Here is a 16,311-nt window from a genome sequence, read left to right as displayed (position 1 = left end):
CCTGCTTTGTGTTTTGATAGACATTATTTGTATGCTGTATCTTTGCATTTAGAATCGTCTCTGGGTACAAATTTTAATTAAACAGTTACCTTTGAGAATCAATTGCAGTTTCAAGGAAACTTCCAAAGGCAGCACAGGATTTAAAAAAAAAAGAGAAAAAAAAAAAAGAAAAAAAAAAGTAGTAATAAATTGCTGTATTTTTTATTATAGATTCTTTTGAGATACAGCATAATGAACATAGATTTTAATACTTAAGAAAAATCAGTTATAATTGAAGTCTAATGTATCTACTTAATTTTCCAACATGAAAATATGCTGTTTGAAAATAGAACAAAAGCATCTTGCAGGATGGGGAAAGGAAACAAAGTTTAGCTGAACATTTCTTAATTTAGATTAATTTGCACTGGTTATCAATAGCATGGAATAGTTTTAGCTCTTCCATGTGTTATAACCAACCAGGATTATATATTTCTGAGTAAGGACACAAGAAAGGATGAAGATGTCAGTCTTAATATACTTTTGGTCCCATATACTGAAGTGCATCTTTAAAGATCAGAATAAAAGCCAGAGACAGGGAAATGCTTTTGGAGAGCAAAGTAATTTTTTAAATACAGATATTTACATTTATGTCAGCTCTGATGTAACTGTTAAAAATCAATACATCTCCATCGGCACACAGATATGGTTTACTTAACAAAAAAACCCACTCACTTCATCCCATAGTTTTGTTAAAGAATTTAATCTTTGAAGCTTAAAAGAAAGCATCCTATAAATCATTTAACTGAAAATAAATGTCTGTCTTACAATAAAATATACAAAATAAATAAAACTAGAATAAAAGCTATTTGTTAAAGCTTAAGGATCTGCAGAGTCTGTGCTACAGATCAGAAGTTTGTATGTGGCAGATGGGGTCTTTTTTCCTCTACGTAGCTCTAACTTTGCAAATAGGTATCACACCACTATACCTAAATTAACTAGAACATAAATATAACCTACATTTGTTAGAAAAGCTAAACCAGAGCATTAGACAACTAGTAGGTGTTGATGGTACTTGCACAGCCTAGCTTCAAATATCATGGGAACTGTGACTCTGAACAAGAACTAAAGACCCAACAGGAACTCTGAATATTGAATACACTTACCTTATAGTCCCATAGTGCTGTGCCACCATATGCTGACATCAAGAGCAGCATTGTTATGGCTATCTGAACTTCAGTTACATCAACTCTATGAGGGGGGAAAAAAGGGAGATTTAGTTAGTTAACGAAATGTTCTTTTTGCTAGGTGTAAGGCATGTGGGGTGGGAATCAAAACAATGACTACAAATTATTTCTTTAAAAAAAGTACTTCATATTACCTCAGTGTACACAGAGTATGATTTTCCTTCACTAAAAAAGATACTCTATATGGAGGCACGCAGCTTTGGTTCAGATTTAAAATTAAACCTATGCTCCTTACCAAGAGGAAGCTATGTATCATTTTAATAGGGGGAAAATCTTTAATGAGAACTTTGTATAAATTTACAGACTAGTTGCTGTGTAAGTATCAAATCAAGCTTTAAGACAAACTCAGTGTGAATGCAATCAAACATCTCCATTAAAAGCAATCATATAAAAGTATGGACTGTGAAGAGCAGAGTAGGACAGAAGGGATTTATTTAAGTCATCACATCATGAAAACTTGACAGATACAGCCTGCAAAACATAAGGGCAGTGTTTTGAGGACTGAGTCAGTGGATAGCTAAGCATCTGTCCTGTTTCAGAGGACATATAATTGGTATCTTGCTTTTTTCCATAACATTTATAAAATAAGTGACCGTGTATGCCCCCTGAAGTCTAGACTATTCCACCTTTTGAATTCTCAGACAAGATAGCCATACTCAGTGTTTAATTGCTGAAATATTTTGAGAAGACCTGAATATATAAAAAGATCCAATTATATAAAAAAAGGTTAAGCAGATGCTCAAGAGAAAGAATAGACACTTTCAAAATAAAGCTTTAAAATATATCAGTGTGCACATCTAAGATATGTTTTATGCCACCAAAGGTTTTGAAACAGGTACCTGATCTTCGAACTGAAATTCCCAGGTGACAATAGGTATTTAAAATACAACATTTCTTTAAGCAGTTAGAATAAATTTGCTGATTTAAGGTATTATGACAAAAGTCAACACACAACAACAGTGTTGTTTTTTTTTAAAGGGAAATAGGAATCAAGTGGAAAATATTTATCAGATCTTGATAATCACAGTAACATTAAAATCTCTTCTTTCATTGGAAAGATAATTATAAAATACACTTAGTTTCATCACAAGCTTCAGAATCTTCGTCTTAAAAGAGCCAATGTTTAAGCTGCAATTAGACAACACGCTGAGGTGCTGGTCAGTGCAAAAAACAGTTGGGATGGGTAGTCCTCTCCTTCCTGCACCACTGCACTCCCTCACTTTTACCAGCTGTAGTGCTCATTGGAGTGCAAGGTGAACCAGCTCAGCTTGCCAGCCTCATGTAGGTTTTTGATCTGCCCATTTCACAAATTGGCTTGAAGTGATGGAGCCTATGCAGGGGAGAAAGCAGACAGCACTGCTTGGAGAGGGCTTTTCCCTCTCCATCATGGAGAAAGTGTTATACCTGCCCAGGTGTTGCTGTAGCTGCACGTAGAACTTCTTAGTTACATGGTGAAAAAACATCCATATCCAAATATTCCGAGTTTGCACTCTGTCCTATCAATACCTAGATTTCTAAGCTGTACTGCAGCTACTGGCACCAGAAGAAGGCTCAAATTCAAAGTTAGGTCATTATGTGTACCAAAGTTTAGTACTTTAGTTCTTTAGGCTCAGATTGCTGACTGCAACACAGCCCAAATCAGAGTCAGAGATTTTAATCCGACGCTGTGCAGTATTCTACATAACCTGACAGTGGCACAGCACCCAGCTGCTCCAGTCCTTCCTGGCCATCAGAACTAGGACTCTCATCTGTCATTTGACTTCTAAAATCAAGTGCTGCTAATTCAGGAACAGCATCATCGAAAGCTTCTTTCCATGTTATTATGCACATTTAGTGCAATATACTATTGCCTACATTTAGACTGTGACCTCTATGCTTAAGAGAAATAAAACAGAGCCTCTGACCTGTTTTCACTAAGCAGAAGTAAGTTATCTCGAAGAAAAGTTTAGCCTACTTAACTTCAAACAGTAAGACTGGAACACCAGGCCATTCCAAACTGCTTGTACTACGCACTATCACTATATTTATGTAGAAGTCATTTTGTTTTTAAAGAATAAATTTTTCTGTGGTATAGGAGTCTCAGTGCCTTCCTGATACAGAGAAACCTTTCTCACATTTTATGCAAGAAGAAAGGCACAGAAAAGCAATCTTGTATACAAAATCCCAGAGCTCATGGCATAGTCCATCTCCCTTTAGTGTAGTCCACTGCTTGGTACAGAAACCATCCTAATTTAGCTGTCACCCTAAAGCATCTATTTTTATTTACAGCACAAGATGTCCTTGTCCTTTAAAAATGTAAGATAAGTAGGCAGGAAGAAGCATTATAGTTTGTGCAGTAAAATGCATTATCAGCAAGTAAAAAAGAGCTATTAGCATTACCACAGAGACAGCTTCCTTTTAATACAGACATTGAACACTATGCAAGGATAGCTGATCACTAGCCTGTGTGCCCAGTGTGCTCAGATTTGCTGAGGAGCTTTTTGCAGGTCAGAGCTAATTAGGACAATAAACAGGTGACTTAGTAAGTGACTAGGATTATCAGAAGGATAGCCTTCACCTGTCACATATTTCCAGTTTTCCTGCTCTAGAAGTCTCTGATCTTTTTGCAGAAATCATCACTAAAATTCAGCTCATTGTTTAAAAACACCAAAAGGCTGTGACTGGGCACCTCTGCAGCCATCAGAAGGTGCAGCAATCCCCACGTTATCAGGAGTTAAATTGAAATTATCTTTCACATGTCATGACCTCTCCTCCTACACTGTCCTGAGAGCAGGTGGTATTTCTACAAAGTCATGATCAGCACATCATGGCAATCACTAGAACTGTGACCTAACACAAAACCTAAAAGACAGCAAAACCAGTATGAGCCAGATTAAAAGCAAAGCCCCCACATAAACCTGGGATCATTCTCCAAGCACTGCCATTGCTCTGTGGCAAAGGATGCAATGTATGCAGAGTTCGTTCGAAGGAAGACCGAAGATGTCTATGGAAGAAAAACCTACTAGCAGGGGAATTTCTCTAAAAATGCATGTGGTTCAGAGTCTCCTGGGCTGAAACTGTCCTAGGGCTGGCAGATTACAAAGGGAGGTACTGTAGAAGCTCTGTCCCTACTCCTACACTTGTTTACATTGCAGGCAAGACCTCTCTGGCGGCATGGTGATTGCATGGATTCTGAGAACAAAGCTGCAGACAAAAGAACCAAATGCATGCAAACAAAGCAATTAGCTGCTAAAGAAAAAGTCCTCAGCGTTATGCGTACCAGGTGCCAGGTAAAACAAGTCTGTTAGGGTGGAAGGGAAAATAAGGAAGAAGGTGAGAGGAAGAGAGAGCGGAAAAAAAAGCAAGAAGAAATAGAAATCAAGTAGCTAGCAGTCTCAGAGATTAAGCCACGTGTACTTCTAAAGATACCCACTTACTTTCCAAACCTTAGTATGCCTGATACATATGTCTGCCAGTGAGCAGAATAGAACATGAACAGTCCCACAAAACAACAGAAAAACAACCAGTCAGGATTTGTTCCTAGTCGGATTGCTATGCAGGATCCAAGGACAACAAAAACTGAAAAGCAGAAATGAACATGTTAGTCATATACCCACTTTGCTTTGCAGTTAATAGAAATTTAAAAATCATAAGGCATTGTATGTCTCTATAAGAAAGTAATGATATGACTGATATTTTACTGAGTAGCTAAACTCAGGGACAGTCCTGGCTGGAGAGACCAGAACACAGGACTCCTTCCAAGTGGGGTCCCTGCCTTCTGGCCTACATGCTCTCCTTTCTTCTGCCCTTGTCATCTCATGTTCAGTGCAACACTGACAGCTTTAACTGAAGGGCCCAGTTCTGAGAGACTAGTAGTTGCAGCTCTCTGGGAAGTGAGGTGTAAAGAATGTACCAACTCTCAGGGCAGATGTTTCAGCCATTAAGCTTTTATTGACATTGCCACCAACAGCAGCTAAGTTAAGAAAAGTAAAACTGAGAAAGGCTTCTTAAGGAAGCCATTCTTAAGGATTCCCAAATCAACTTTTTTTAAACCCATTCTTCCAAAGAATATAAATTATGCTTCTCCTAAGTGCCAGGCTGGATGTTCTATGACCAAACTGATAATTTGTCCCTCTTAAAGCAGGATCCTTAGTTTCACATGCCAGCAGTCTCTTGGGTCCTTAAAATCCTTTATTAATCCTTAATAATCCTTTACCAGTACCCTACTAGAAAACACAGACTATGTATAGTAAAGAATCTCCAAGCATGCTCATATGGAATTCTTTGTTCACCACTGAAAGAACACTATGTGAAGATGCATGGTTGTTAAGAGCAGAAGGCATGTTACCCCACATCTGCTTAGGGTACTTCTGAAATACCTTCCCTGATACTGGTCACCGATGCAAGGGTTTGGGCCAGTCTTGGCTGCAGTGACCAGGAGATGGCTAAGTTATCCTGAAAGGGAACATGTGGACCTCACTCGGAACAGGGGATTGGACTAGATAATCTCCAGAGGTCCTTTCCAGCTTCAACAAATCTGTGATTAATCAGCTCCTCTTGGAAACAGGTAACTTTATTAAAACTAGGATGGGTAACAGTAGGTTAAGGCTACCTGTGGAAATAGAGTCGCAACCGTGATCAAAGAGTTCTCCTAGAGGAGAACTACTGTTGGTTCTTCTGGCTTGCTTCCCATCAATGGCATCCAGGGACTGGTAGATAAAAAGTCCTAATGCACTCAGGATGTACGCCCAAACAGGTGCCTGAAAGAGATTCACATAAAAAGTCACTAGCCAGTTCCCAGTTTCTTAGCTGATAATCTATTTCATTAAAGGTAAAATATTGTTCAGCACAAAACTGTACTACATTGTACTGTTTGTTAGATCCTCAGCATTTAGAAGCAGTGTTCATGAAAAGAGAGTCAAAGTTAGGTATAAATGCTGGAAATGCAACGTGCAGGTTAAACAAGGGAACAGCTGCAGGCAATCACAGAGCTGAATTCTTTCCACTCCAAGGTAAGGGGCAGCTGCTGTGATGTGGGTCTACACCTCTGCAATTCCTCTCCTGCAGTACAAACAGGAAATACATGTAATCATGTTGGTCTAAGTCCAGTAAAGGCTATTAAGCAGATTTAGACAACAGATGAAATCTCCATGAGCTGAGATTTGTCCACACTCATGTAAACCCAGTGTCACTGCGGGGGCAAAAAGAAAAATGACACTTACAAATGAGCTCACAGGCAGGGACAGGAGTAGGCAGCAACACAAATACAGATCATCATCATTATACTCACTGACTTGAGTTAGCAAAAGTTATGCCTCCAGCTATGCTGATCATGAAACACATCCTTCCCAAGAACCAGGATAATTAAGTTCAGTTCTGAACAGCTTTTATCTGTTATTTAAGACTTCCTCATGTATTCAAGGCTGGATGATACACTGTGTTACTGCTTAGTTTTGTGCTTTTACTATGGAAACCAGTATTGTCAGAAAATTTGTTATTTTTCAGCTACCCAGTATTTGGATAATTTCATTAATAAACCATTCCACCATTTAAAGTCAAATCATAGAATCATAGAATCATAGAATCATAGAATCATAGGGCTGCTTTGCTCAGCTTTGAAGCAAAAGACAGTCAAAGTATTAGGGACTTGGCTATAGGTGAGAAGTCTGGAATTGTATGTACACAGAAATCTAGAAAACTTAGAAAACTATTCAGAACTGGCAAGGCTGCCTTACCCCTTAACCTAAGGAAACTAAGAAAAACTGTAATCACAGATGATGTTGGAAGCCTTGAGCAGGTGAAAGAGAATGAGATATTCTAATTCAAATGGACATTTAACATACTGGTATCTGATAACCCCCTCAAAAGATCACATTACAGAATACATGTTTGATGTTTACCAGTGGAATTAGTCAAGTTATTTAGCTTTCTTCTCCCTTAGTTAAACAAAAGAACTGGGAATGGGGTTAAACCAGGGAGTGAGCTCCCAGCCATCTTTTGAAAAAGCTTCTCTCCTCTGATGAAGGGAGGAGGACAAAGCCTGTGGACAACAGGAGAAGCCTATTGCCACCTGGGTTCATGGATCACTAAGAGCCACATGGAAGGACAGAGAGCTCAAAAGCCTTTCCTGGCACAAGCTCACTTGGTCAGATGTTCTGGGAAGGCAGCAGCTACCTGTTGGCCCCTGTACTTGCCCTCTGCCTTTCCAAAACAGAGGGCAGTTGGCCACTGCTCAGGTATTTCAGGACATACAAAGCACAGTTTGGACTCTGTTGAAGCTAAGATCATTTTAATTGTGATATAACCCACATACTACAGCTACCACAGTACCTATACTGGCTTTTTCAGAGTAACTTTGTGGTAATGAGAGGAACAGATGTTCTCAAACAAGGCAGCTCCTGACACAAACCAATGAATGAAGCATTATGACCAGAAATGCTAAGAGAAACCACTGGTTTTATTGTAGTCCTTTCAAGTGGTATTTTAAAGATATTTCCAGTCATATCACTGATATCACTGTGCAGTGCCACAAAGGTAATCTGCAGCGTTTTACCAGGTGTCCTTACTGTAGAATCACAGAATCATCAGGATGGAAAAAACCTTCAAGATCATCAAGTCCAACTGTAATCCAGGTACCACAACCACTAAACTATATCCTGAAGTGCCACATACAAACACTTCTCGAACACCTCCAGGGATGGCGACTCGACCACCTCCCTGGGTAGTCCATTCCAGTGCCTCACCACCCTTTCAGTAAATGTATGTTTCCTAATATCCACTCCATTTATCACAACTCTCTGGGCCTGGCTAGACAGTTAGTTTTTAATCCACTGAAGAGTCCACCTGTCTATGCCATGGGCTGCAGGTTTCTCAAGGAGAATTCTGTGGGAGATGGTGTCAAAGGCCTTTCTAAAGTCCAGGTAGACAACACCCACAGCTTTTCCTTCATCCACTAGGTAGGTGACCTGGTCACAGAAGAAGATTGAGTTGGTCAAGCAGCATCTGCCTTTCATGAATCAGTACTGGCTGGGCCCGATCTCACCGTTATCCTGCACTTGCTGTGTGAGTGCACCCTAGATGAAATGCTCCACGATCTTCCCCGGTACCTAGGTCAGGCTGACCAGCCTGTAGTTCCCCAAATCCTCCTTTTGGCCCTTTTTGTAGATGGGTGTCATACTGGTAAGCTGCCAATCATCTGCCACCTCCCCTGTTAACCAAGACTGCTGAGAGATAATGGAGAGCAGCTTGGCAAGCTCCTCTGCCAGCTCTCTCAGCACTCTTGGGTAAATCCCATCTTGAGTGTCCAGGTGGCATAACAGCTGGTTAACTGCTTCCTCCTGGATTATGGGGAGTTGCTGTTGCTCTCCATCCCTCTCAGGTGGTTGAATACCCTTAGGATGATGGGCCTGACTATTAAAGACTGAGGCAAAGAAGGCACTCAGTACCTCAGCCTTTTCCTCATCCTTGATAGCAATGTTCCCCCCTGCATCCAATAAAGGGTGGACATTCTCCCAGACTATCTTTTTGTTGTTAATGTATTTGTAAATACCTTTTTTGTTATCCCTCACAGCAGTGGCCAGGTTGAGTTCTAGCTGTGCTTTTGCCTTTCTGATGTACTCTCTGCATGACCTATCTAGAGCCCTGTACTCTTCTTGAGTTCCCTGCCCCTTTTTCCAAAGGTGGTAGACTCTCTGAAATGACAGATTGAGATCTATCAAAATTTGTCATGCTAATCCCTGGATTTTAAGAAGTAAATCAGGCCACATGTGGCAATTCCATCCAGGACACCACTGTTTTTTTGGTTGCATTAAGCTCCCCTCCTTTAACTGAAATACATTTTCATTTGCTTTAATATCATCAGGTTCTCCATATTATGCACAAAAGTAGACTGTATCCAGTGCTCACTGTAGGACACCTCATCAGTTAAGCCCAACATCAGAGCATGGGCAATTTCTTATTTAAATGGATCATTTCCACAACTGAAGCACAAGTCAGGAGCAGAAACCTGCTGTGGCACATTTTTTCATCATTAGCTGGTGCCCTGTGCACCTGCTTGGTATAATCACTATCCTTTGAAATGCAAGCTCATGAAACAGCCTCAATTCTAACCAAAGCAGAAGGCTTGTACGCTGGTTACTCCAGTCAGTTTATGACAGTTTCTATAACCCACAGAACATAAGGCAAGAGTTCTTGTTCCAGGTAACGTCATCTACATTTACCTTACCTCAAAATAAGTGTTAACACATTAAATGTAAAAACAACTAAGTAAGTCTGTCTCTACTCAAACCTCTCCTACTAGGTCTTTTTGCCAAAGCAATGGCTTTTGCTGAGTTTCAAGTTACTGTACAGCTATAATCATTAAGACTGCTGATCAAGCCTGTTTGCATTAGCTCTTGCTGAGACAAATGAAAACAACAGTCTCTTCAGATTCAAAAACTAGAATTTTCTGCTCATTGACAATCTGGATAAAGGAGGAGAAGTTTTCATCCTCTTCCCAGTAAGGATATCTATATATGTTAATATCTGTAGTGGATGCATCTGTATCCCTGCATATGCAGAGAGGGGAAGAAGATTCTAGCAAAAACAGGAAAACAGGTGTCTGAGAAGGCTTAGAAACACAATCTGGAACATTTCATCCCTATGCTGTCTGTTCAAATGAAATTAAAAATGGTAACAACCAAAGATGACTCATGACCAACTACGTATTTAGCAATTTAAAGGAATGCTCTAATGTTCTAATTGGTAAAATAGTCTTCCAAATCACTGAAGGTGCACAGAGGTTTCTGAAGTTCTCAATAGCCACAAATTGTCTCTGCTGTTCATCCTTTCAATACAGCTACTGCTACTACCTCCTCCACCTTCTCAAATGCCTGGCTCTCCATCCAGGGATGTCCCCTGCCAGCTTCCCACGCTGGACCCAAGTAGTTTGCAAATTAGAGAAGTGGGAGCACTTGAGAATGCTGACATGGCATACAGACAGCAGAAAGGTCAGGAGACTTCCAATAATCATCAGCTCTTCACTGATGAGGTGTTTATTATCTCTGCACAAAGTTATATCCTGTCCAAGCAAATGTATTATTTGGCCAGAGCTAGGTGCTACTTTCATGGAACTAGATCAGAACACAAACCCAGCAGGGGGTGGAAGGGAAAGAAGGCTTCTTCACTTAAATTAAAACTAATGTCTGAAAGATGATACAGCCCCAGAATCCTTGTCAAACACAGATCTGGAACAGCAGGTCCGGTCATCTACTGAACCAGAAGGTGTCAAAACAAAACAATGTGCGTGTAAGTGCTGAACAGGTACGTTTGGCATGCCCCTCCTTCAGGAAAAAGTGTAGGTTGGTTGAGCAGCAGTCCTCATTCTTCTGCCCCTCTGATTCTGCACTATGGAAGAGCATGGACAGCTGCAGAAGGCTAGATGTGCCAAGAAGATCCCTTACCATGAATTTTAAGCAAAGCCCTCAAGCTCAGGGAGTTCAACAGCCCAAGCTTATGCAGTATCTAAAGATTCAGCCCCCCTTAATCACTCATCATATTTAGTCATAATCTTGCTTCCCCAATCCAACAACACAGCAGCTAATTTTGCCCTGGTTTACACAGCCCCTCTCTGGAAGAGATCCAGAACAGACACATTTTTACTAGGTTTCCTCCCTCTTCCCCCTGAAACATGGATCCTTACCCTCAGTTCTGTTTTGCACTATGTACAATTGTACATAGAAGAAGAGAAAGGGCTATTTAAACCTGTATTACAGGAAGGAGAGAGGGCAGGGAGGCAAAAAAATAAATCATACTAGAGGTAAAGTGCACTTCACCCAGACCAGGGTCTCCCTGCATTCTTTTAGAATTCTCCTCTCCCCAACAAGCTCCTGTCCTTCTGTGCTGGAACTCCTGAACCTTCGCTGTCTGCACTTATGCCAAATACCTCCTTCTTCTGTTCACCACTGAGTGCTCTGTTCTTTACCCATGGGTACTGGCTGGATTCCCTGACCCACTCAGTGCTTCATACTGTTTTCTACTTCATTATTCTCTCTCCCAAAAAGCTCAGTGGTGCCCTATTTACAGAATGTCAGTATCTTCCCCTCATTTCTCCCTCTAACAGGAAAAAAATCAAGACCATCGCTCTGTCAGTTCAAAAGGTGGTGATTTGGTGGGTTTTATGGGGGTCTGAGGTGTTTTTTTTTTTAAGATTGTTTTTAAAGGGGAGATTGAGAGAAGCAGAGCCAGCACCTTGCCTATGTTCCTCTCCCTCCAAGCAGTTAATAGTAGAGCTAGCTGGAGCCACCTAGACACTCCCCTGCTTTTTGCTCTCCCTAGATGAATGGATTTGTAAATTGCATATTTCAGCAGGGTTTACAACCTTTTTATAAATGCACTAGACCATTTTTAAGCAATTCTACAGAGCTAGCCATCCCAAGCCTCCTTTCATTCCCCAGCTCTGCTCTCTGCACTCTTGAGCCCCTGCCTCCCTTCAACATCACTTCCCAAACTGCAAATCTATAATACTTGCTTTTCTCTTCCAGTCTTCCTTTATTTCCAGTGATCTCCACAATATTATAGTCATCAGAAACAAATGCCTTAAAAAATTATCTAAGAAGCTGAGAGCTAACAGGACAACTCTTTATCACCAGATGAAACCTACTCTCATCAATTTGGAAGGCTCTTTGCTTAAATCCTGCTATAACTGCCATGAGATTTTGGGTTTTCTTATAGATACAAATTAAATGCAGAGTAATAACTACTGCTAGCATGAACTTCTAGCTTTCCACGGGATTTTAGAGAGACCTATGGCTGAGCTCAAAGGATTGCTGATGCTAGGCCTCCCCATGAGTAACCATAAAAGTAAAAGGATCACAGACTCACAGAATTTTTTGAGTTGAAAGGGACCTTAAAGATCATCCAGTTCCAACTCCCCTACATGGGCAGGGACACCTCCCACTTGAACAGGCTGCTCAGAGTCCCATCCAACCTGCCCTTGAACACTTCCAGGGATGGAGCCCCCACAACATCTCTGGGCAGCTTGTTTGTGTCTCACCACCCTTATACTGAAGAATTTACACCTGATCTCTAACCTAAATCTCTCTTCTTTCAGCTTAAAACCATTACCCCTTGTCCTCTCACTGCAAGCCCCTGTAAAAAGACCCTCCCCAGCTTTCCTTTAGGCCCCCTTCAGGTACTGGATCAGTTTCCTTTCTCCCTTTTAATAAGGTAGAGAAATATACTAAGCCAGTTTTCTTCCTAGTGTTGATGCAAAGAAATAATTACATGTCAGTTTTCCCTGGAATGGGAAGGAATAACTAGAGATTAATGTGCAAAAACTAATGAAGTAACTGCAGCTACTTTAAAGCAGTTGGCTTTCAGTTTGGCTTGCGCAACACAGCTCACTGTCAAATAGCAGGGATAAAATGGAAATCCTCATCCAAGAAATGCTCCTTTTACACTCAAATGCAACAAATTTGAGTTCATACTCAAAACTAGCAAAACTTTTCATTCCTAAATATGTTGTAATTAGGGAGGAGAGAGAATGGGAGGAGAAACCCAGACTGCAGTCACAATGAAGAAGGTATTTCAAACCACAGAACATGAAATGTGCAGGTAGTGTCCTCCCCATTACCACACTTGGTGCAGCAGTCTCATATATTATTTCTATAGATTATGGTCTGAAGTTATACAGGGAAGGAACTGGACAAAAACTTAACAAAAAACCTAGACACAAGGAGCTTAGTTACAACAGTTTAGCTACAAGAAGGCTTATGTTGAAATGTGCATTTACACGAGATGGTGATGCGTGTTTCTACGAGACAAGAAGACGTAACTGAAGCAGACAGTATTTTATAAAGCCAGAACATACTGTGAGAGTTAGTAACAAACCAACTTTTAATGCCTACTGATGCTGATTAAGATAAAAAGCATAGTGTATAAGGAAGTAACGGTTATGCAGTAGGAGAACAAGGGAGTATTGTGTGGTTTTAGACATTAATTGCATTGTGTGTGGTGGGAAAAGTATTATTAAATTGTGGAATTCACTGCAATAGGACATAATGGAAGCTGAAAGTACAAGCAGGTTCAAACCAAGTAATTAAAAAGGCAAAATCATGAGGTGGAAGATGTCTGTGGGGAAACAGATCTCTGGGTTGCTGTTCTAGCAAGTAACCTAAGTATAATCCTTCACCAAGAAACCTCGAAAACATAGTCTTTTGGCAACTGAAAGGGCACATCAGGGAAAAATCTTTTTTCTGCTAGCAGCTATTCTCTGAGGAATTTCAGCTACCAGTCTTACTTGTTTTGGACTGTTTGCACAAACATCAAGACTTCGGTATTTTCAATAAAGGACTAATAGAAACAGCCCACTTACACCTGGTTAGGGAAAAATAACCCCAAACCAACCACACAATGAACTAATAAAAAAGATCCCAGCTAAAACCAAAGCCTGCTTGTTACTTTATCTGAATCTTGTATCCAGTGCTCCTACATGTCCACCAAGATAACGTAACAAGCTCTTGTTAATCCATCAGGTAATCAAGACTTGGCTATGAATGGAAGATGTGGCTTGGCAGTATGGAGAGGTGACACTGAAGTGCACTATGCTATCAGTTCAGTCAGCGATTCAATCACGATTAACATCATTTTCAGTTCCACCTTTCCCCTAGCCCTTCCAGCCTACACATCCAAGTCAAAAGTACAAAGTAGATATTACAACAGTACCTACAGCACCTATTAGTGTTGCAACAGTTTTATCTTTTTAAAAAGGCCATCCAGACACATGACATCTTAGGCAGAAGACAAGCTGAGCCATCAAACAAGCCAAAGATGCAGCAAGAAAAAGCAAAGGCTATTTGCACAGCATAGAAGCAAAAAACCCAACAGGATAAGGAGTCTGGCTTTACACTACCTGTCTATGAAGGATATACTGATACCTGAACAAGGAAGTTCAGTACAAACTGTAAGTTATTATAAAACCCAGCTTCCACAATTAAAAAACAAACAAACAAACAAACAAACAGAAACAACAACAGTAAAGTTCCTAAAACTCAATCCAAGCTTTCCTGGAAGAAGCAATTCCCTGGATGCCTTCAACGCAACCTTTATTTTTTTGTACAAGAGTCCTCAAGGGAAAAATAACTTAAAATGTACTTTCTGCCTTTTTTAAAATTTCTGAATAACAAAGAGAATAAGCTAAAACAGACATTCAGACACACAGCTGGCACATGATTGGTAACTACATCACAAAATGAAACTAAATGTAGCAGAGCTACGCTATTAACAAACCTCAACCACCATTTCTACATTAGGATTTAAGCTTATCAGAACACAAGGAAAACAGCAGCTACCCTCCAAGATGTTTTACCCACACAAAGCACTTTTCCCCTGCTACTTCCCACCCTAACTACCATGAATACTCTTCACTGGGAAACCTGTAACAGGCTGGGAAGCTCTGACTGAGCCCCTTGAATCACCTGTGAAACCATAGGTAATGCAGTTTAAGCAACAGCACATTAGCCCAAATTAACAAGCCTGTTTTCCCTTCAGAAGCTAAAGTAATCAGTCTCCCACTTGAGGATGGGAAGGGTCTGAACTACTGCCAGCTAACACATCTGGAACACAACCGAACTTCCATTCTGAACTCAGCAATGCTGAAGTGGCCTCAGCCACGTCTTGTGACCGCCTCCGCTCCCCGCTCCCGGGCACATCCCGGCCAGCAGCGGTTCGAACTTCCACATCCCTTTCTGTTACAGCTTTCTTCTTGAGAGGGGAGTGGACACAGCGTATGTCACCTTCTCAGCCAGCTTCCTGGGCAAGGAACACGGGTGGGGCAGAAGCTGGTCCCTGGAGGAAGCTGGGGCCCCAGGCACCAGGGTGAGCCTGGCTACGCCCTTGCTCCGCAGCATCCAGCACAGGCAAGCACCTGGTCAAAATCCTTTCCCCGTGGGGACCTCCGGTCAGCGATGGCCCGGGGAGGAGAGGGGAGCCCACCAGAACACACCCCTTCATGTGATCCCCCCCCTCCCCAGTATTTCGGTATTCAGACCTTGACAGCTAACTCCACCCTGACCCCTGCCACCCCACAGCGTGAGCCCCGCATCACCGCTGCCAGGAAAACCCGCACCCCTCCCTCCCACGGGAAGGGCCCCACCTCAAGCACCAGGGCCCTGCACCCCGCGGCGGCCCGGAGCGCTCGGGGAGCCGCCAGAAGGCCCCGGGGTGCCTCCCCCAACAGCGGGACGGCGCAAGGAGCCCGCGGGGCAGCGGCCGGAGCAGGGCGGCCGGGCGCAGGCGGTGGCAGGCGGGGGACGGGGCCAGGCTGCGGCGGAGGGGCGGCCGCGGCGGGCGGTACCTGCTCGGTGGCGCTGGGGCAGCAGGCGATGAGCGGCAGCACCGTCACGCAGTTCAACAGGAGGCCGCCCACGGTGATGGCGTTGGGGGCCAGCCCCAGCGGGACCTGCTCCACCAGCCAGGCCCAGTAGGGCTGCAGCCACGGCTCCAGCAGCGAGCAGCCGGCCGCGCTGTAGCGGTGCTGCTCCAGGCGCTTCAGCTGCGCCGGGCTGAGGGGCGCGGGCAGCGCCCAGGGCACCGCCATGCCGCGGGCAGCGCCGCGCTCGGGGCGGGGCGGCGGCGGGAGGCGGAAGAGACCGACGCCCCGCGGGAGGGCAGCCGCCCCCCCCGCACCCCCCGCCCGGCCGTCCCCGGTTGCTTGGCGCCGAGGCACCGCTCCTTCCCTCCCTTCCCCGGCTTCTGGGCGGGTGGCCCTCGCCGTAGCGGCTTTGCCAGCCCTTCCTCGCCGTGAGGGGACTGGGGGCTCCCCGGGGAGCCCTCGGTGGCCGCGGGGGTGTGCCCCGGGAGGGCCCGCTCCCCGCCTGCCGCCGCGGGGCTCGGGCTCGGACGGGGTTCCTGAGTGTGGCCGAGGCGCGGGGGGCACCGCGCAGCCGGGGGGAGGACGGCACAGAACGCGTAAAATACAAGCTCTAAGGAGTATTCCCTACCCCGGTGGCATCTTAGGATCAGGAGTCTTTTTTAAAGTTGGACCAAAGGCTGCAGCTTTCTGTTTCTGCAGACAAGAACAGTTTCCCGGACAGAGCAGTTTCCTGAGACTCAAACTGAGCTGATTCCTCTG

The 16,311-nt window shown here is 43.2% G+C and overlaps 1 protein-coding gene across 2 annotated transcripts in view; it reads right to left on the bottom strand.

The window, feature by feature from the left end:
- The window catches only part of CHPT1 (choline phosphotransferase 1), a 28,278-nt gene extending 12,478 nt beyond the window's left edge, over window positions 1–15,800 (bottom strand). For both annotated transcript variants that reach the window (XM_051621722.1, XM_051621732.1), the window contains exons 1-4: window positions 15,535–15,800; window positions 5,815–5,962; window positions 4,640–4,781; window positions 1,143–1,227 (exon numbers count right to left, since the gene is read on the bottom strand). In XM_051621722.1, coding sequence (XP_051477682.1) covers window positions 1,143–1,227; window positions 4,640–4,781; window positions 5,815–5,962; window positions 15,535–15,777 — 618 coding nt within the window. In that variant the 5' untranslated portion in view covers window positions 15,778–15,800. The remainder of the gene's footprint in view (window positions 1–1,142; window positions 1,228–4,639; window positions 4,782–5,814; window positions 5,963–15,534) is intronic.
- Window positions 15,801–16,311: the final 511 nt, after the last annotated feature.

Source organism: Apus apus, chromosome 1 (genome assembly GCF_020740795.1).
Source record: "Apus apus isolate bApuApu2 chromosome 1, bApuApu2.pri.cur, whole genome shotgun sequence".
Lineage (NCBI taxonomy): Eukaryota > Metazoa > Chordata > Aves > Apodiformes > Apodidae > Apus > Apus apus.
This window is presented reverse-complemented; position numbering and strand designations above follow the sequence as displayed.